At 55.6% G+C, this 15,481-nt stretch overlaps 7 protein-coding genes across 7 annotated transcripts; 2 read left to right on the forward strand and 5 right to left on the reverse strand.

The window, feature by feature from the left end:
* Window positions 1-95: 95 nt before the first annotated feature.
* CH63R_00863 (uncharacterized protein) lies at window positions 96-717 on the reverse strand (the record flags this gene model as incomplete). Its single annotated transcript, XM_018295838.1, has 2 exons — window positions 96-348; window positions 500-717. The coding sequence occupies 2 exons, from the start codon at window positions 715-717 to the stop codon at window positions 96-98; spliced, it is 471 nt and encodes a 156-aa protein (XP_018164200.1).
* Window positions 718-1,282: 565 nt separating this feature from the next.
* On the reverse strand, window positions 1,283-2,872 carry CH63R_00864 (uncharacterized protein; the record flags this gene model as incomplete). The annotated part of the gene is made up of 1 exon (XM_018295839.1): window positions 1,283-2,872. The coding sequence occupies one exon, from the start codon at window positions 2,870-2,872 to the stop codon at window positions 1,283-1,285; it is 1,590 nt and encodes a 529-aa protein (XP_018164201.1).
* A 1,176-nt stretch (window positions 2,873-4,048) lies between these two features.
* CH63R_00865 (Alkaline proteinase) lies at window positions 4,049-5,487 on the reverse strand (the record flags this gene model as incomplete). Its single annotated transcript, XM_018295840.1, has 3 exons — window positions 4,049-4,497; window positions 4,604-5,048; window positions 5,179-5,487. 3 exons carry the CDS (start codon window positions 5,485-5,487, stop codon window positions 4,049-4,051), a joined length of 1,203 nt encoding a protein of 400 aa, XP_018164202.1.
* Window positions 5,488-7,184: 1,697 nt separating this feature from the next.
* Window positions 7,185-8,147, reverse strand: CH63R_00866 (Phosphotransferase; the record flags this gene model as incomplete). The annotated part of the gene is made up of 1 exon (XM_018295841.1): window positions 7,185-8,147. The coding sequence occupies one exon, from the start codon at window positions 8,145-8,147 to the stop codon at window positions 7,185-7,187; it is 963 nt and encodes a 320-aa protein (XP_018164203.1).
* A 530-nt stretch (window positions 8,148-8,677) lies between these two features.
* Window positions 8,678-9,464, forward strand: CH63R_00867 (Serine threonine protein kinase; the record flags this gene model as incomplete). Its single annotated transcript, XM_018295842.1, has 2 exons — window positions 8,678-9,120; window positions 9,182-9,464. 2 exons carry the CDS (start codon window positions 8,678-8,680, stop codon window positions 9,462-9,464), a joined length of 726 nt encoding a protein of 241 aa, XP_018164204.1.
* Window positions 9,465-10,415: 951 nt separating this feature from the next.
* On the reverse strand, window positions 10,416-10,634 carry CH63R_00868 (Acetyltransferase; the record flags this gene model as incomplete). The annotated part of the gene is made up of 1 exon (XM_018295843.1): window positions 10,416-10,634. One exon carries the CDS (start codon window positions 10,632-10,634, stop codon window positions 10,416-10,418), a length of 219 nt encoding a protein of 72 aa, XP_018164205.1.
* Window positions 10,635-13,949: 3,315 nt separating this feature from the next.
* Window positions 13,950-15,150, forward strand: CH63R_00869 (GEgh16 protein; the record flags this gene model as incomplete). Its single annotated transcript, XM_018295844.1, has 3 exons — window positions 13,950-14,064; window positions 14,118-14,468; window positions 14,561-15,150. The coding sequence occupies 3 exons, from the start codon at window positions 13,950-13,952 to the stop codon at window positions 15,148-15,150; spliced, it is 1,056 nt and encodes a 351-aa protein (XP_018164206.1).
* Between the last annotated feature and the right edge of the window lie 331 nt (window positions 15,151-15,481).

Here is a 15,481-nt window from a genome sequence, read left to right on the forward strand (position 1 = left end):
TGCGATACTATCACTCATCATACTAACCAGCAATCGTCCAGGTGCTGCTCATCTTCTCATCCGCCAAGGTGTCCCTATCCATCCCCGTCTCCGTTTCACTCTTCGTCTTCTTCCCAGTCTGATTCTGCCTCCGAAGAGCGTTCCGAATCCCAGCTTGAGTCTTCCACTGGCTCATCACCGTCCTCTTGGAAGGATGCGACCTCGTAGACTGTCCTCCGCCACGCGCTGTCTATCTCGATCTTTTTGCCAGCCGCGCAAGCTGCGTCATCTCGAGCCTTCACTTTGACGTCCCATTGCTTTAGGTGCCCGAGAATCTTCTCTATCACAATAGAGCGAGGGAGGATAAGCCTTCGATTGTGGTTTTTGCGGCAGGTGATGTCTCTGCGGCATATTGGGCAGCCCGCATGGACCAGAGCCTCGCAGCAAGGAGGGCCTCTAAAGATCTTGCGCGTACACTATCAATTGCCACGTCAGCTTTTTTTCGAATTTCAGTACAAACAAGGGGGGAGTTGGTGGGATGGTTTCAACCTTGATGCAAAAGCTGTGTCCGCATTCAGTGGTATGCGTCCTGAGCAGGAGTGCGGAGCAGATACCGCATGTGCCTTCGTCTATCATGCGACTGAATATTTCGCGGAGCTCATAAAGATCTCTGAAGTGGTCCAGGTAGGCTATACGTTCGACTTCGCCGATCTTTCTTTTCTTGGTTATAGGCGACATTTTGATTTCGTGCGCTGATTGGTGACGAGGTATTCAAGGGTTGGAATCACCAAGATAAGATCTTGTAGCTTTTACGCCTGTGAATGTCTCAGGGGTAGATGATGTTCGGCTTTCTACAAGTTGCTTCATAATGCATACCGCTCCTTGGAGATGTTTTATACACACTTACGAGGCTGTTGGAGATGATAACGTTCACCCTGCGCTATCCTGGTACGCAGCAGTGAGAGTTGACTACAACGATCGTACCGCGGTTTGAGCCATATTGGGACAGTCCGACGGAGCACATGGGTTAGAACAACTTCATTCCAATACAAAAAGACACCTGGAACGAAAGCAAAACTGAGAAAAAAGCCTTTTGAGTTCTTCTTCTGAACCTTGAAGAGACAGGGTTTTAGCAACCTTCGGTCTGTAATACACTGCAATTGTGGACCATCCCACAAGCCCAAACGCCATGACCTTTGTGCCCTCGTACGAAATTCCTACAAACATTTGCGCTCTTCGTTTCTCCTAAAACCCCCATTGTCCGTTTCCCATTGTGGCTTCCTCGTTCCAAGAGCCTTCCGTGCTAGATCGCCAGATGGTTCATCACTGACAACACACCGCCAAACTCAAGGGGGCAGTCCTCCCCGTCGTGAGACGAGATGACCTCGAACTCGATTCCGACGTTTTCAAAGACCGCCGCAAGCTGGCTGGCCGTCTGTCCGGAGTCGTGATCGTAGATAACGGACTTGACGCGAACAGATCGAAGATGGGGCAGATGGTGAGGCGCAACCGCGGCTAGGCGACGGAGCATCACCGTCAGGGGCTCGGCACTGGCATCGACCCTCTCGTGGCTGATGAGGACCAGGTCGCTGTCTCCTTGAAGTGTGTACTCTCGCTGGAACCGGCCGTCGTCGGTCCACACGTCGTAAAGCTCCAGCTCCATCAGGCCGGGCGGGAGGCGCGCCTGCATGTGGGCGTGGTGCATGTCGTTCGCATTCTTGAACAGGACGGGAAGGTCAACGCGCAGGACCGCGAGCTCCTTCATGTCGACAAAGCGTTGGAAGCACCCCTCTTCCGCGACGAAGAAGCCGCCGAAGCGTTTGAGCTGCAGGCGGAGCGTGTGGAGTTTCTGGCAGTACTCGGGGAGGAAGTCGCTGATGCGGACTTGCTCGGTCCCGATACAGAACGTCTCCCAGCGCGAGACGGGGAAATTCAGGACGATGACGAGGCTCTTGAGCTTCGGGCAGCGGCAGAGCAGGCGGCTGAGGTTGGATCCGCTGGTCGAACTGCCGTTGAGGGCGATGTTCTCGAGCGCGAAGTGCTGGGAGGGGCGAATGCGGTCGAAGAAGCGCCAGTTGCCGTTGTCGCAGGGGATGCGCAACGTCTTCAGATTCGAGGCCTTGAGAAGGCTGGGCACGAAGAAAGGGCTGACGGAGACGTTGGCGTTGTCGTAGCGCTGTCTGGTGTCGCTTCTGAGCTCGAGCTCCCGCAGGCGCTTGAAGAGATTGACCACGTTCACGACACTCGGGAGGATGTCGGAGAAGAAGACCTCGGTGCTCTGGTTCACCGTGTTCACGTCCCAGCTCCGCTTGAAGGCGAAGACCAGCCTCTCGAGGCGAGACGCGGCGGCCAGCAGAAAGCCGACAAGGTGCTGAATGGTGCTTTTGGCGTCGTAGGTCCCGCACCGGTGAACCATCTCCAGCATGGCGAGGGGGGATCGGGAAAAGTCGACGCTGCACGCGTCAAATGCTTGGAGGCCGGTCTCGCACGAGTATTCATCGGTAGTGAAGTAGCCAATGTAGAGCTGCTTCATGAGGAGGAGGAGTGCCGGTCTCTCGGCGACGGAGCGGAGCAGGAGGCCGAATCTCTTGGCGTTGTCGACGCTGACGGTGGAGTACAGACGCTCCTGGCTCAGGTCGCACAAGGCCTCGCAGGTGAGAGAGAGGTTGCAGAGCGTGCGGCGGGACACGACCTGCTCTCCGGCGTCAAACGAGGTCTCGGAGGCGAGCGAGAGCGGGACGAAGCTGATGATATTTCGGATCGTCTCGGGGGGGAGATGGAGCAGCTCCAACTTGTGATGAACGACGGGATCTTCAATGGGATGAACGACGGGAACGACGACGGCGTCGTCGCCGCCGTACTGGGCGACCTCGAAAGACATCGGCAAGTCCATGGCTGGTTGGCGTAAGGAGAGCGAGGTGTTGACGGAAAGGGGAAAAAGAAAACAAGGCTGTGGGAGGATAAATAGTCGAGAGGCTTCAGGCTCGAGGAAGGATTGTTATTATTTAGGGCTCAGTTACCCCTCGTGGGCAAGAAAGAAGGGCATCACACGGAGGGAGCACGGAGAGCAGTTGGAGGCCTGATATCTACTCGGCCGTGGCGAGGGCGGCTTTAAGTGATGAGGCCCATCCGGTCTTGTCGACGAGGGCTGCTGCTGTTAGTTGTAATTCACAGGAAACAGCTACTGTCATCTGAACGCAAAGCACAAATTCACTGGACATCTCAGTGTTTAATCTCACTAGGCAAGTTTCGTCTCCTTTTCCATCCCATTGTGTAGTCTTTGTTGTGTTATAGAGTCTGGCAAGGACATGAGACAAGGAATGGGAGAAGGAACTGGACGATAGAAAAAAGACTATAGAGAAATATAGGTGACTTGGACGAAGAGAATGAGGAAGAGACGACAACAGACGGAACAAGGGTATAAGGGAGAGACAGAACAAGAGAATGAGGGAGAGATAGAACAAGAGAATAAGGGAGAGACGGAATAAGAGAATAAAAAAGAGACGGAACAAGAGTGTGAAGATGAGTGAATAGGGAGGAGAACAGGATAAAAGACAGGACAAGAGACACAACTATTCTAAAGTTTGCCTATGCATTCTAGATACTAAGTTGTCGTCTAGTGTACCAATCTAGCCTAAATGGTCTAGGATGATTTCACTATGTAGGAATATAGAAATTCTGAAAAGAAAACTTATAGGTAAGCACAGCCATTTTCACATAGGTAGATCACTTACTGCAATGGGGTTAAAGTAGTCTGGATCATTACTAAAACCTGTGCAATCCCAGACAAAACCTTTTCTGTTGAAGCTACAGTTTGAAAGAGTCAAGGGTAAAAGTAAGTGCTGATGCATTTGGCGAGTCCAAGGCCTGCCTGTAATGTTCTTATAATTTACCAAACATCTTCAGTCGCAACAATGATGGGCTTCATAGGCGGGGGCACTGCGGAGAGAGTCCAAAACGCACTCAAGAAACCACCCTTACGTCTTCCAAACAATTTTATGGATTATTGTAACTTGTTCTATTCTACTCCTTCTCCGCCCCCACCACGTGCTCATTCCCAGGCCATCCCTTATTGGACACCATTGAACGCAATGAGGTTGGGCGTGCCGGCACGCAGAGTGGTGACGGCGCCCTTGGTACCGAGAGCCAAGATGCGCGCCTTCAAAGCCGCAGTGGTGTCGAAGCTGCCCTCGAGGGCGATCAGGTACACGGCCAGGCCGGCGACGTGGGGAGCGGCCATGGAGGTACCGGTGTCGGCGAAGGTGGCGGTGTTGGAGCCGATGTAGGTCGAGAGGACGTTGCTGCCGGGGGCGAGGATGTCGACGGCGTCGCCGTAGTTGGAGTAGATGGGCTCGGCCCAGGAGGAGTCGATGGAGCCGACGGTCAGGGCCTCGGGGGCGCTGCCGGGAGAGCTCGAGGATGCGGGCTGGTTCAGGTTGCCGGAGGCGACGATGCTGAGGATGCCGCTCTCGAAGGCAGCGGCAACGAGGCCGTTGAGAGCGGTCGAGGTGGGACCGCCTTTACAAACGAGAGAGTTAGTCTTGAACTCAATATAGAAGAGACTATGAGATGGAGACATCTGCAGCTCCGGACGAGAGGGATTCTCATCCCAGTTGGAACTCACCAATAGACAAGTTAATAACTGCGTTCTTGGTACGACCCTTGCTGACGATGTCGTTAATAGCCCACTGGTAGGCATCGAGAATGATGGAGGTGGAAGAGAGCTGGCCGATGAAGGCCTTGACGTCGATCAGGTTGGTCTTCTTGGCGACGCCGTAGGTCTTGCTGCCAATGGTGCCGGCGACGTGGGTGCCGTGGCCAAAGGTGTCGGAGAAGACACCGCCGGCGGCGTTGTAGCCCTGGGAGGCGCGGCCCTCAAAGTCGACGTGGGCGGTGTTCACGCCGCTGTCGACGACGTAGGCGTAGGTCCCCGCGCCGGCGGAGTCGTCGTAGCGGTAGGTGGTCGAGCCGCTCGTCCTGCTCGAGATGGAACCGAGACCCCAGGTGGCGCCCGACTGGGTGGTGACGGCCTCGAGGGTGTAGATCTGCTCGGGCTCGACCTCGACGACCTGCGGGTTTCTGTTAGACAAGAGCGCGGAACCATTGACACCGTGACACGATGATGTTTAGGGTGGGATTAGAGAAAGAGAGAAACAGAGGATTCTGCGGGGGGGACAGGATAGAGACGCGGCAACATACGTCCGGGTTGTTCCTCAGCTCCTCGACGGTGGCATCGTCAAAGTGGCCGGAGTAGCCGCTGAACTTGCCGACGTTGAACTTCTTCTCGACGCCGGTGGTGTCCCGGCGGTCCAGGCTGCGCTTGTGGACGGCGTCGACCCAGCTCAGGTGGGAGTCCAGGTCGCGTGCCGAGATGCCCGACTTGAGGGTGACGATGAACTTGCCGGCGACGTCGGGGGTGGGATCGTCACGGGGGGCCGGAGCGGGAGCGGCGGCTCCGAAGGGGACGAGGGCGGCAACGAGGGCCGTGAAGTTCCGGAAGTTGACCATTTTGTCTTTGGCGAGGTTTACCTCGGTATGGAAACGGTACAGAGACTAGGACTGGATGGAGTAGAAGACCCGGGCTGCCGCTGGTGAAGAAGAAGGAGGAGGAGGAGACACGTCCCGCACGGCAGAGGCTGCCTCATATTTGTATCCTTGATAGCCCGGCCGGTTGTCCAGGATCACGGTGCCACTCCACGGCGGAGAGCCTCTGATGGCGTGTCATGGCGGCAGGTTGGCATTCGACGACGTGACGTCTCCATCTTGACCCAACCGAAGATCCGAAAGAGGGAAGTCGAAGAAAGCGAGCACGAGTCGAAATTGGCACGGCGGACGCCAAGAGTGAAATAGCATAAACGCTGAAAAGCGATCCCGGAATCCCATCGCGGGAGAGCAAGGACCCGCCCGCTCAACTCGTATTGCCGGCAACCAACAGTTCGACTTAGTCAACCACCCAGTCGTTTTTTCCTCTTTTTTGAACGCTTATCACTCCTCCGTGCCTCCATGACGATCGTCCAGGGGCCTGTTCGTCCTGTCGATGTCGGGGTTCAGGGGGGTCCGTTGACGAGAATGGGGCCCCGAACAGAAGGCTTTTTGAGCTAAGCAAGGATTGCCGGACGCGCCATGTCACCCCGTTGCAAAAGGAACTGCCTGTTCTGGTCCCTGCGTCCGCGTTCGCGTTCGGCGTCCGCAGTCGCCGCTCCCGCACCTGACTTGGACGCAAAAGAAGGGGGAAACAAGGTGAAGTGCCGGTTCAGCTCAAGGGGGAACCGGCAATGCAGTAGCTCTTGGCGTGATGAGTGTGAAAGAGCCAAATAGTCAAGAGTCGAGAGTTGTGAGATCCGTGCCTGAGAGGGGGGGCGATGTCGGTGGAGATGGTGGGCAGCGGGCTTGACGCAACCCCCCTCTGTCTCCTTCCGTAATAAGCTTAATGTTAGTGCTAAACTCTGTTGCTAGCAAAGCGCAAAGTTGCCCAGAACGGCAGGAGGTTTGCTTTCTAGATTCAGGTGATCATTGATCAACTAACAAGCGGGTTTGAGTTGCGGTTTCGGAGTTGCGTACGGATAACTCTCCCCCCCCTTTTTTTTTAAAAGGATTCCAGGGGGGCTCTTTTCACCCCGATTTCGCTCCTGGCAGTTTCACGCAATTCTCGGCGCGGATTGCTGATCCTCGGCCGCATTGTTGTGCCAGTTTAGGCCTCTGTCACAAAAACGATGCCGTAGATTGCAAGGCAGCAATTAAAGCCTTGTATTTCTATACCCTGCAACAAGCCTTCAGACACCAATCCACGCAGACGATTGGGGCTCTCTAGAGTCTATTCAACCCCCGCACAGTCGGACATCAAATCCTGAAGGGCGGAGCCGAACAAAGCCAAACACTTGGCAGCAATCCAACGACCACGACAGGTCCAATGGGGAACCATGGGGTTGCCGCCTTGCGACTCCTCCCATTCCAAGCAGACAATGCACATCGACTGATGCGCCTGATCACCTGCATATCCTCGAGATGGCAGGCTCGATTGTGCTCTCTGGACACTCTGTCATGCAGGTCATCTGACGGCAGAGCAATGCGACCTGGGCTTAGATGGAATTGTTAGTACAACTATGGAGGCCGAGGACGAGTATCCCGGCGCATTGAGACTTCTCTCAACGACACACATTTCGGATTCAGAGACAAGTGAACATCAGCAGGTCTGTATGAACGACCTAAGCGTTCTGCCACTTGGATATCGCAACGAAATCGACCAACTCATCGTGGTACAGCTCTGGAAAGATATCCTCTGCGTACTCTTTCCATTCCTTGTCAGCAGCGCGTTGGAAGAACTTGACATACTCCCAGTATTCTGGGTACCACCCACTATCCTCCCAATCAACCAGACCTTTGATTTTGCCCTCTTGCACCAGGATATTTCTGGGTGCGAGATCGCAATGAGAGAGAACAACGCGATGATTGGTCCGCAGCCGCCGGGAAAATGCCTCGCGCAAGAGCGGAGGTACACTTTCGTAGAGGCCGGATAACAAGAAGTCGTTGAATGCTGCTTCGTCACGGCAGGGCGGAGAATGGTATGTGTTGTACAGTCTCGTGTCTCGGATTTCTGTACCGTCACAGGCGCCGATGAGATTGGGGGGAGGGGCCACAGATCGCATTGTTACGACGATTTCTCGAAGCTGCCGCGCCATGTCTTTTCTTTTCTCAGCCGACATGTCGGGCCATAGCTTGTCGAGGGATTGTCCTTGGATGTAGTCCATACGTATGCGGCCTTGGCCATCGGAGGTCGCTTGCACGTCGTGAACGCTTGGGGCCGGGATTCCAGCACGAACAGCTACTCTGAGTGCCTCGGCTTCCCCCAAGGCTATGCGCAGTCCGGATTTGACGACAGTGTTGTCAGGATGAAGGACGACTTTGCGCCTGAACATTTTGTGTAAAATCACAGCACCTACCAGGCTTCCGTTTAGTTGAACAAAAGAGCCCATCTGGGGGGCATCGCCGCGCACGAACTCACCTGGCTCAATCTCATCTTCAGATTCGGACTCATCAGACGACCTCGCGTGCTCCTTCGCTTTCCTCATGGCTCTGAGTTTGGCGTTGTAAAGGGACTCCCCCGGTCGCTTCCCACGTGAGCGCGATACAGCATACGCTGCCGAGGCTGGTGGTGGCGAGTCTTCCATTTTCGTAGACAAATGAAGCTGTGTATGTGTGTGTGAGTGGTAGTGAGCTTGGAGTCCACAGACAGGCAGAACGCCCCCTCCCCCCTTGAGAGGCGCTTGTACGGATAATCGCATATTTGTAGAGTTGCCACAAAACCATCCTGCCCCATGACTATGTTGCATGGTTATATAATCCAAGCAAAGGTCGAATGTCTTGGAGTCCATAGGAATTAGTGCCGCAGGCTTCAACCATAAACTCATACATACCATGCGAGGCTCGGTATCTTACGCAGGCCTAGTGCAAGTATTAGTGACCCTTTCTCCCACAAGTACCCCATCGACTGCTTTTCCTTCTCGATTTGCTGCCTGTTGTCTTTCTTTTTTGTCAACCTACCTTCCACAGAAACCGCACTCTATCGAATGCCCGATATGTAACTATCAGCCAAGGTCCCACAAAGAGAGGTCGACAGAGCCTGTCCTGTCAATGGCGGGAATTGTGGAAGAAAAGCCATTCTGGGCAGCGGGTGCCTGATGGAAAGCCTTTGGTGATCATGGAAGGCAAAGGGAAACTTGTGGGCTGGGGAACGACCGGCGTCGTCCAGCTCACCTCAACCGGCGTCGTGATCAAGACACCCTGGAAAGGAGAAGATCTAGCACAATGCCGGAAGGACATGTTGACTGAAGCGCGGGTGTATCAACGCCTCGGCCGCCACCCTCGCCTAGTCGGTTTGCTGGACTGGGGCCCCGAGCACTACACCTTGACGCTGGAGTATATGCCGAACGGTTCTCTCCGGGACTATCTGAAGGCCGACCCCAATGGCATCTCAGCTGTCCAGCGACTCATTTGGGCGAAGGAGACAGCGGAAGGCGTGCAGCTGCTTCATTCAGCCAACGTCATATACTGCAACGTGGGACCGAGAAACTTCCTCGTCGGCGGGGATTTGGGCTTGCGGATCGCCGACTTCAGCGGCTCCTCTTTTGATGGCTCACGGGCGTCGGCTTGCCCGGGGATTCGGTTCACTCGACCAGGCTTCTGACTGGAGGACGGCTCCCAGGGTCGAAGACGACATTTTCAGCCTGGGTTCAACCATCTACACGCTTATCATAGGTCAAGACCCTTTTCGGGAACTTGATAGCGACGAGGTCGAGACTCGCTATGCAGCCCGCACGTTCCCGGATGTGACGGACCAGTCCTGTGGCGATATAATTCAGGGATGCTGGGCGGGTGGCATTTCCTCGGCTCAAGAGGTGGTTGACATTCTGGCTGCAAAGTTGTTGACGGCGAAGGAAAAAGAACAGTCTGCCAGGTGTGTAGAGACAGGCTCGGGCAGCTCTTGAATACCTGTTCATGTGCTACCCTGTACATCGTCGCCTTCCATCCCGGTAATCTTGGCTCTGTCTCGGCGTGCACACCCGCTGTGCTTCTCAACGCTGCGAGTAACCCTCGTCCCTGTGACTAGGACGCTGATCACGGCTAGTTGTCCGACCTGCGTAGGAGGCGTTTGCGTCATCGCAAGTGACGCCTGATTGTTCGGCGTTGTCGCACCTAACAAGCACAGGCTCACTACTCCGGGTGCACGACGACGGGCAACCTCGGTATTTTACCCGGTTGATGATGTAGGTACACATGCTGCTGTACGAGGGCAACAAGCGAGAGCAACAAGTTGCATGATAAGTCACAGGACAACCTTACCAGATCGGACACAGAAAGCACCGTCCTGCTGCTGCATACCGTGCTCCTCTTCAAGAATCTGTTCCGCAAGTATCCTCCATTCCGGTTCCCGCACGCAGCCCCGGTTGATACACCGAGATCGCGTAGGTCCCTCTAGAGGTTGCACAGGTACGCGGCATGAACAAAACCATGGCGGAAAGAAAAAGAAGAAGAAAGCACACCATAATTGCGGGCGGCGCATAGGGACAGAGCGTCTTGCGCATGCATGTTAGGCATAAACACTCCAATAAATGCTATGCGGTAATGGAAAATAAACCCTAACCCTAACCCTAGAGACGTCCCAAGGGAAACTCCCCAAGCAATCATGCCCTCCACGCCATCTTTCTGACATACAGACAATGCAGTAAGTGACTTGCTACTCGGCGATTCGATGTAGATCTTCAGAGTCAGAGTCTCCTTCGATAATCAGCGAATTGGCAGGCCGCAGTGGACTTCCAAAGCAAGACGTCGTAACGTCGGGGCATCTCGTCTCCCGTAGCCCAGTACTAAACAACATGGCTTCTAATGACGAGGCGTTGGATCGATGTTCTCCCAGAGCCGTTGCCCTCTCACAAGGGCTATTTACCCCTCCTCTCCAAGTCCTCCCTCGCCTCACTCCACGCCACCTCGTTGATCCTGTACGCCCAGCCGACCTTCTTCTCGCCGTTGCTCACCCGCTGCTTGCTTTTGAGCCGACCCAGCCCGACCGCCTCGACGCGCACGATGCGGCAGCCGATCTCCAAAGCTAGCTCAACCTGGCCGCATAGGACCTCCCGCCAGGCGTCTTTCGGTTCCATTGGCAGCTCAGAAGCAAAGCAGGACTGGGTGCATCATTAGAAACGCTGTCCCTTCGAAAGGGGGCTTTGTGTGTTTGCATGAGACTTTTGTTAACAACGATCACTTTTCGCCGTCTAAGACCACTACGGGAGGAGGCAACAGTGTCCCGAAAGCCACTGTTTAGGTTCCATCGTAGAGGTCTTACAGCATTCATCTCGGCCTAGGTTGGCCTGTAGGACGAATTGTCAACATCCGTGACGAAAACCTGAAGCTTTGGTCATTGGGGCAGCGGGGCTTGAAGTGAGTGTGCAAGTTGTTTCGCGCTGGACGTGGATAGTGTCCGGCTTGTCAACGACCGGGAAAGTAAGGGTTGAATGAACCCTTGAGAAGCTTCAGCGGTCAAAGCATCTCGTTGGCAGTAACAGTACCTGTAGATGTCTTCTCTGGAGGTGCACCGTCGAGCTCGGAAAATGTTGATGGATGTCGATCTCCAGGCGCCAGCAAAGTTTGCCCCCGGCGGGGTTTCTCTTGGTTTTGGGTTTGGTTTTCTCTTTTGCACACAACCCAAGCCAGACTCGAGCTGGGGACTTGTTTCTGGTCCATGTCAGCCGACCACAGTGATCCATGTGCAGAGTCATCGGCGACGCCTGCAGGCAGAAAGTATGCGGACACATTGTTTTGCGCTCTAGACGAGCATAGTCCGTACATGTAGATGTCGGTTTCCCCACAGGAGCAAACCGGCATGCATCGACGGTGCCTTCATGAAATGCCAGAATGATTACCTCGTCGTGGCGGTAACGAAGCAAGCCCTGCGACGACAAAGACTTGTGTTTGTCAGGCTAGGGTAGTCTCGAGATGAAAATGCAGATGCAAATGCAAGTGAATTCGGAAGCACAGGCCGCCCACCAGTAATCGCCAGCAGAACGGCTGACTGACTGACTGACTTGTATAATCCTCAACGAGTACGTTGTACGCGAAGGTTCCACGTGCCGTACCGGCGGCGGCGATATGCAGGAACGACAGGATATATGGGCCAAAAGGCCAACGCAAGGGGCCGCCACGGCCCCCGGCCCACGGAGCAAGAGTCCCGGACAGACGCCAGAGTCGGGCCGCCGAGGCAAGACATCTCAGGGGCAGGGAGGGTGGCAGGGACGCAAGCGAGAGGAGAGTCGAACGTGCGATGCTTTCTTCACACGGCAGAACCAGAAAATGAAAGACCGTCGACAGACTAACTGTCTGAACATGCGCAGCAGCGGCGAGGATTTGTTTTGTATGGGTCAAACGCTGGCCAGAATGCTTGTTTCACAGTCGTGCGATGACGAAAGCCCCCCCTGGAAGAGGTTTGAGTGCGCTGAATGCTCACTGGCTCAGGGGATAAGTGAGAGTTGTGGGTCCCGTCGTGTGGCCTGGAACCTTTTGAGGTGAATCAAGGGCTATGCATGGTTTCTGTATGCGCGTGTGTCCTGTAAACCGCACGATCTCCACCGCAACATGGCAGCTCCCGCCCTCCAATCTATTAATTCTCCTAACTCGCACCTTATCCTCAAAAGCTTTGCCTCAAACGCATGGGTAGCCGAAGGAGGCGGCGTTGGGGTAGCGGGTGCGACGACGAGTGCCCTCCCTGTCGATGGGGTGTTCTCATGGCCATGACCCCCCCCCCCCCCCCCCCCCTCATGTCTTGAACTCTCACGCAGACAACCAAACCCAACGGACCACGGTCGAGGGGTTCTGTTCCAAGAATGAGTGAGGAGAAGGACGGAACACGGCGTCACCGGCTCCAGAGGTCGCAGTCGAGGGCCACCGCCGGCTCTAAATACGCGCCCAACCCACTCCGACACTAGACGCAGAGACGGAGTTGGCAGGGTTTTTTTTTTATTTTTTTAAAAAAGCCCCCGGTCACTGTTCTCCCCCCAAACGTTACGAAATCGTCTCAGGACGGCTGCTGCCCGTCCGAACTTCTTTAGGGGAAGAGCAAGAGAAGAAAGAGAAAGAAAGTGTCGTCGGAGGTTCGCCGCACACAAACCTGCAAGACAAGGCGAACGGAAGGGGGGGAGGAGATGGGATTCAGGCTGTGCTCACCTCAGGATATATACAGGAAGTCCGCTATAAGTGCCTGTAAGGCCCGCCGTCATCAGAAGGCCTGAAACGCCGTCGCAGCCCCGTCTTCGTCTGGACTTCCAGGCGACATGCGCCCACCCGCGATGCCACCCCAGCAATGCCGACACGACACGACGGGATGGACGGACGTTGACGCCCTGTCGTCCTAATATACCACTTCTTATTTCTTTTTGACCAATCTGGGCAGCTGCCACTCTCCGAACAGAGACGGGATCCCCCCCCCCCCCCCACGGAGAAGATTCGGCCTTGGAAACCATCTCGACGGGTGTGGCCTGGCGACCGGCCACCCACCGTACATCGTACTTCGTTCTTACACGCGCCTCCGTCTCCACCAGCGATCCCCACCCACGCGACGGCATCCGTTCCAGATGATCGTCAGAGCTGCGGAGAGAATCTCTGCTTGGCCAGGCCGTCCGGGAAACAGAGGGCAGGGAGAGACCCCCCCCCGTCCTCGTTCGGATCCCAACGTCGGATCACATCCTTGGAAGAGCGGGCACTAATCACTGCACTCTCAGCCCAGGCACAGGCACAACCTTCATGGGGTTCGAAGTATGTTGCGTCCCCTCTTCAAACCACGGCGCATCGCTTACAGGCTAACGCTACTTACTGTACGATGTACCTACACTATGACTTACATCGTACATCACGGTCTCTCTCTCTCCCCCCCCCACTCCCTCCCTCCCTCACTCACACACACACACAAACACACACCATCCCGTCCATACACGCATGCCACCCCTTGTCGAAACAAGCTCTACCCTGCAAACAACTCCTCTTGTCATCGTCAAAGGGGGGAAGGGGAGGCATACATCGTAGGCCGGGACCACCAAGAGCAAACGAAGGAAACCTGGCAACCATGTATAAAACTTAACAGCCTCGCTCTCCGGGCCAAAGATACGCAGGCCTCCCTGTGCTCTTCCCGTCTGGATCGCTCGCTCATACTTTCCTTCCTTTCCGTTTGGTATTCTCTTGTGAATCTGTTGTTTCCCTCCTCTCTTACTTACCCTCTTCCAAACTCCCAGCCGGTCTGTTTCTTGCTCTTCGAGAGGCCATCATCTCGTCTTCGCTTCTCTCTCTTACCCCCCCCCTTCTTTCAAACCGTGCTGGACACCTTTTTTTTAAACCTTCCCTCCCTCCATACGTATTAATCTTTACTTGACTCGTACTCGTTTTTGGTTTTTGTCTTCTCTTTCTCATTTCTAGCCTGCATACCGGCCATGTCGTTCCCCGTGAGAGCCTTGGTTGCCTCCGCCCTGCTGGCGGTGGCTCACGCTCAAGGTGTCATCCTCAGCGCACAAGGCCCCAAAGGCCCGGCCAGCCCGGGACTATTAGGTACGTGTCCAAAGCCCATCAACAGGAGCATACGTCTCACGCATCGTCCACAGTCAATCCCGCAAAGGCCGACGCCAACATCATCAACCAGCAGGAGATCGTCCAGAACGTCGTCAACGAGTGCGGCCGGACGATCCTCAGCGGGAACATCGACATCGGCGAGACGACCGAGGGCCAGCTCAGCAACAACACCGTCACCAAGGTCACAAAGGGCTCCAACGTCGACATCACCATCGCCCAGGTCAGCGCCGACGGCGTCGGCCCCTACTCGTGCGACCTCGACCTGACGAGCAACGCCAACGGGGCCACGGGCCAGACGAAGCTCCAGGTCCAGGAGTCCCAGCCGCAGAATGGCAACATCAAGCTCAAGGTCAAAATGCCCGACGACCTGGCCTGCGTAGGAGGTATGTTCGCACGAAAAACCCCCAGATCTCTGTTTGGCTGTTGCATGCAGTTCGGAAGTGTTAGAACACGCCGACTAACACGGACCCGCCAGCCTCCACCGGAGACGTCTGCACCATCCGCTGCTTCAACGACAACGCAAAGGGCCCCTTTGGCGGCTGCGTCGCCGTCCAGCAGACCGACACGACGCCCAAGCAGAACACCCCCGACAACATCCCCACCGCCCAGACGCTCGAGGGCGTCCTCACCCAGGTCCAGCAGAACATCGTCGACCTGCCCGCCGCCGTCAAGTCGATCCAGGATGCCCCGACCCAGGACGACCAGGGCGTCACGGCCATCAAGGAGATCCTCGGCAACAACGCCACCCTGGAGGCCGCCGGGCCCGCGGGGTCCGCCAACAACGGCAAGAAGAACAACGGCAACGGCGGCAAAGGCAACGGACGGAACAGGGGCAAGGGCAACGGCGCGGCCGGCGGAGGCAACGGCAGGAACCGGGGCACCGGCCGCGGAGGGAACAACGCTCAGACCGGCGGAGGTGCCGCGGCGGGCGGCGGCGGCAACGGACGTGGTCGCCAGAACCAGCAGAACAACAATGATAACAACAACAACAACAACGACAAGCGGGATCCCAAGGACCTGCTCCGCTCGCGCTGGGCGAGGAGGAACTTTGTTCCCCGGGGCTGAGACTCCCGAGTCGGTGTTTCTTTGCTTTGCATCGGGTGCGGGTCTGGCGGACGATGAACCCCCGGCGAACCTTTCCCAACGGTCGAGTACGAACGGGGGATGGGAACCATATGTAGTTGTTGGCTTAGCGAAAAAAAAAAACCCGGTTCCCGTTTTGAGCCGCGCAAGACATCATCAGGAAGAAAGGAACGCCATGAAGGGCAGATTGGTCCTGGTGAGGGGTTTGTTGTTGGTTCTTTACATAAGAAAACCGGGGCTTCCAATATCAACATTGTGTTCATCACTAAAGCTTCTTTTCTATAAAAAAAAAATTAAAGTGAAATACGAGGAA

This window comes from Colletotrichum higginsianum, chromosome 1 (assembly GCF_001672515.1).
Source record: "Colletotrichum higginsianum IMI 349063 chromosome 1, whole genome shotgun sequence".
Taxonomy (NCBI): domain Eukaryota; kingdom Fungi; phylum Ascomycota; class Sordariomycetes; order Glomerellales; family Glomerellaceae; genus Colletotrichum; species Colletotrichum higginsianum.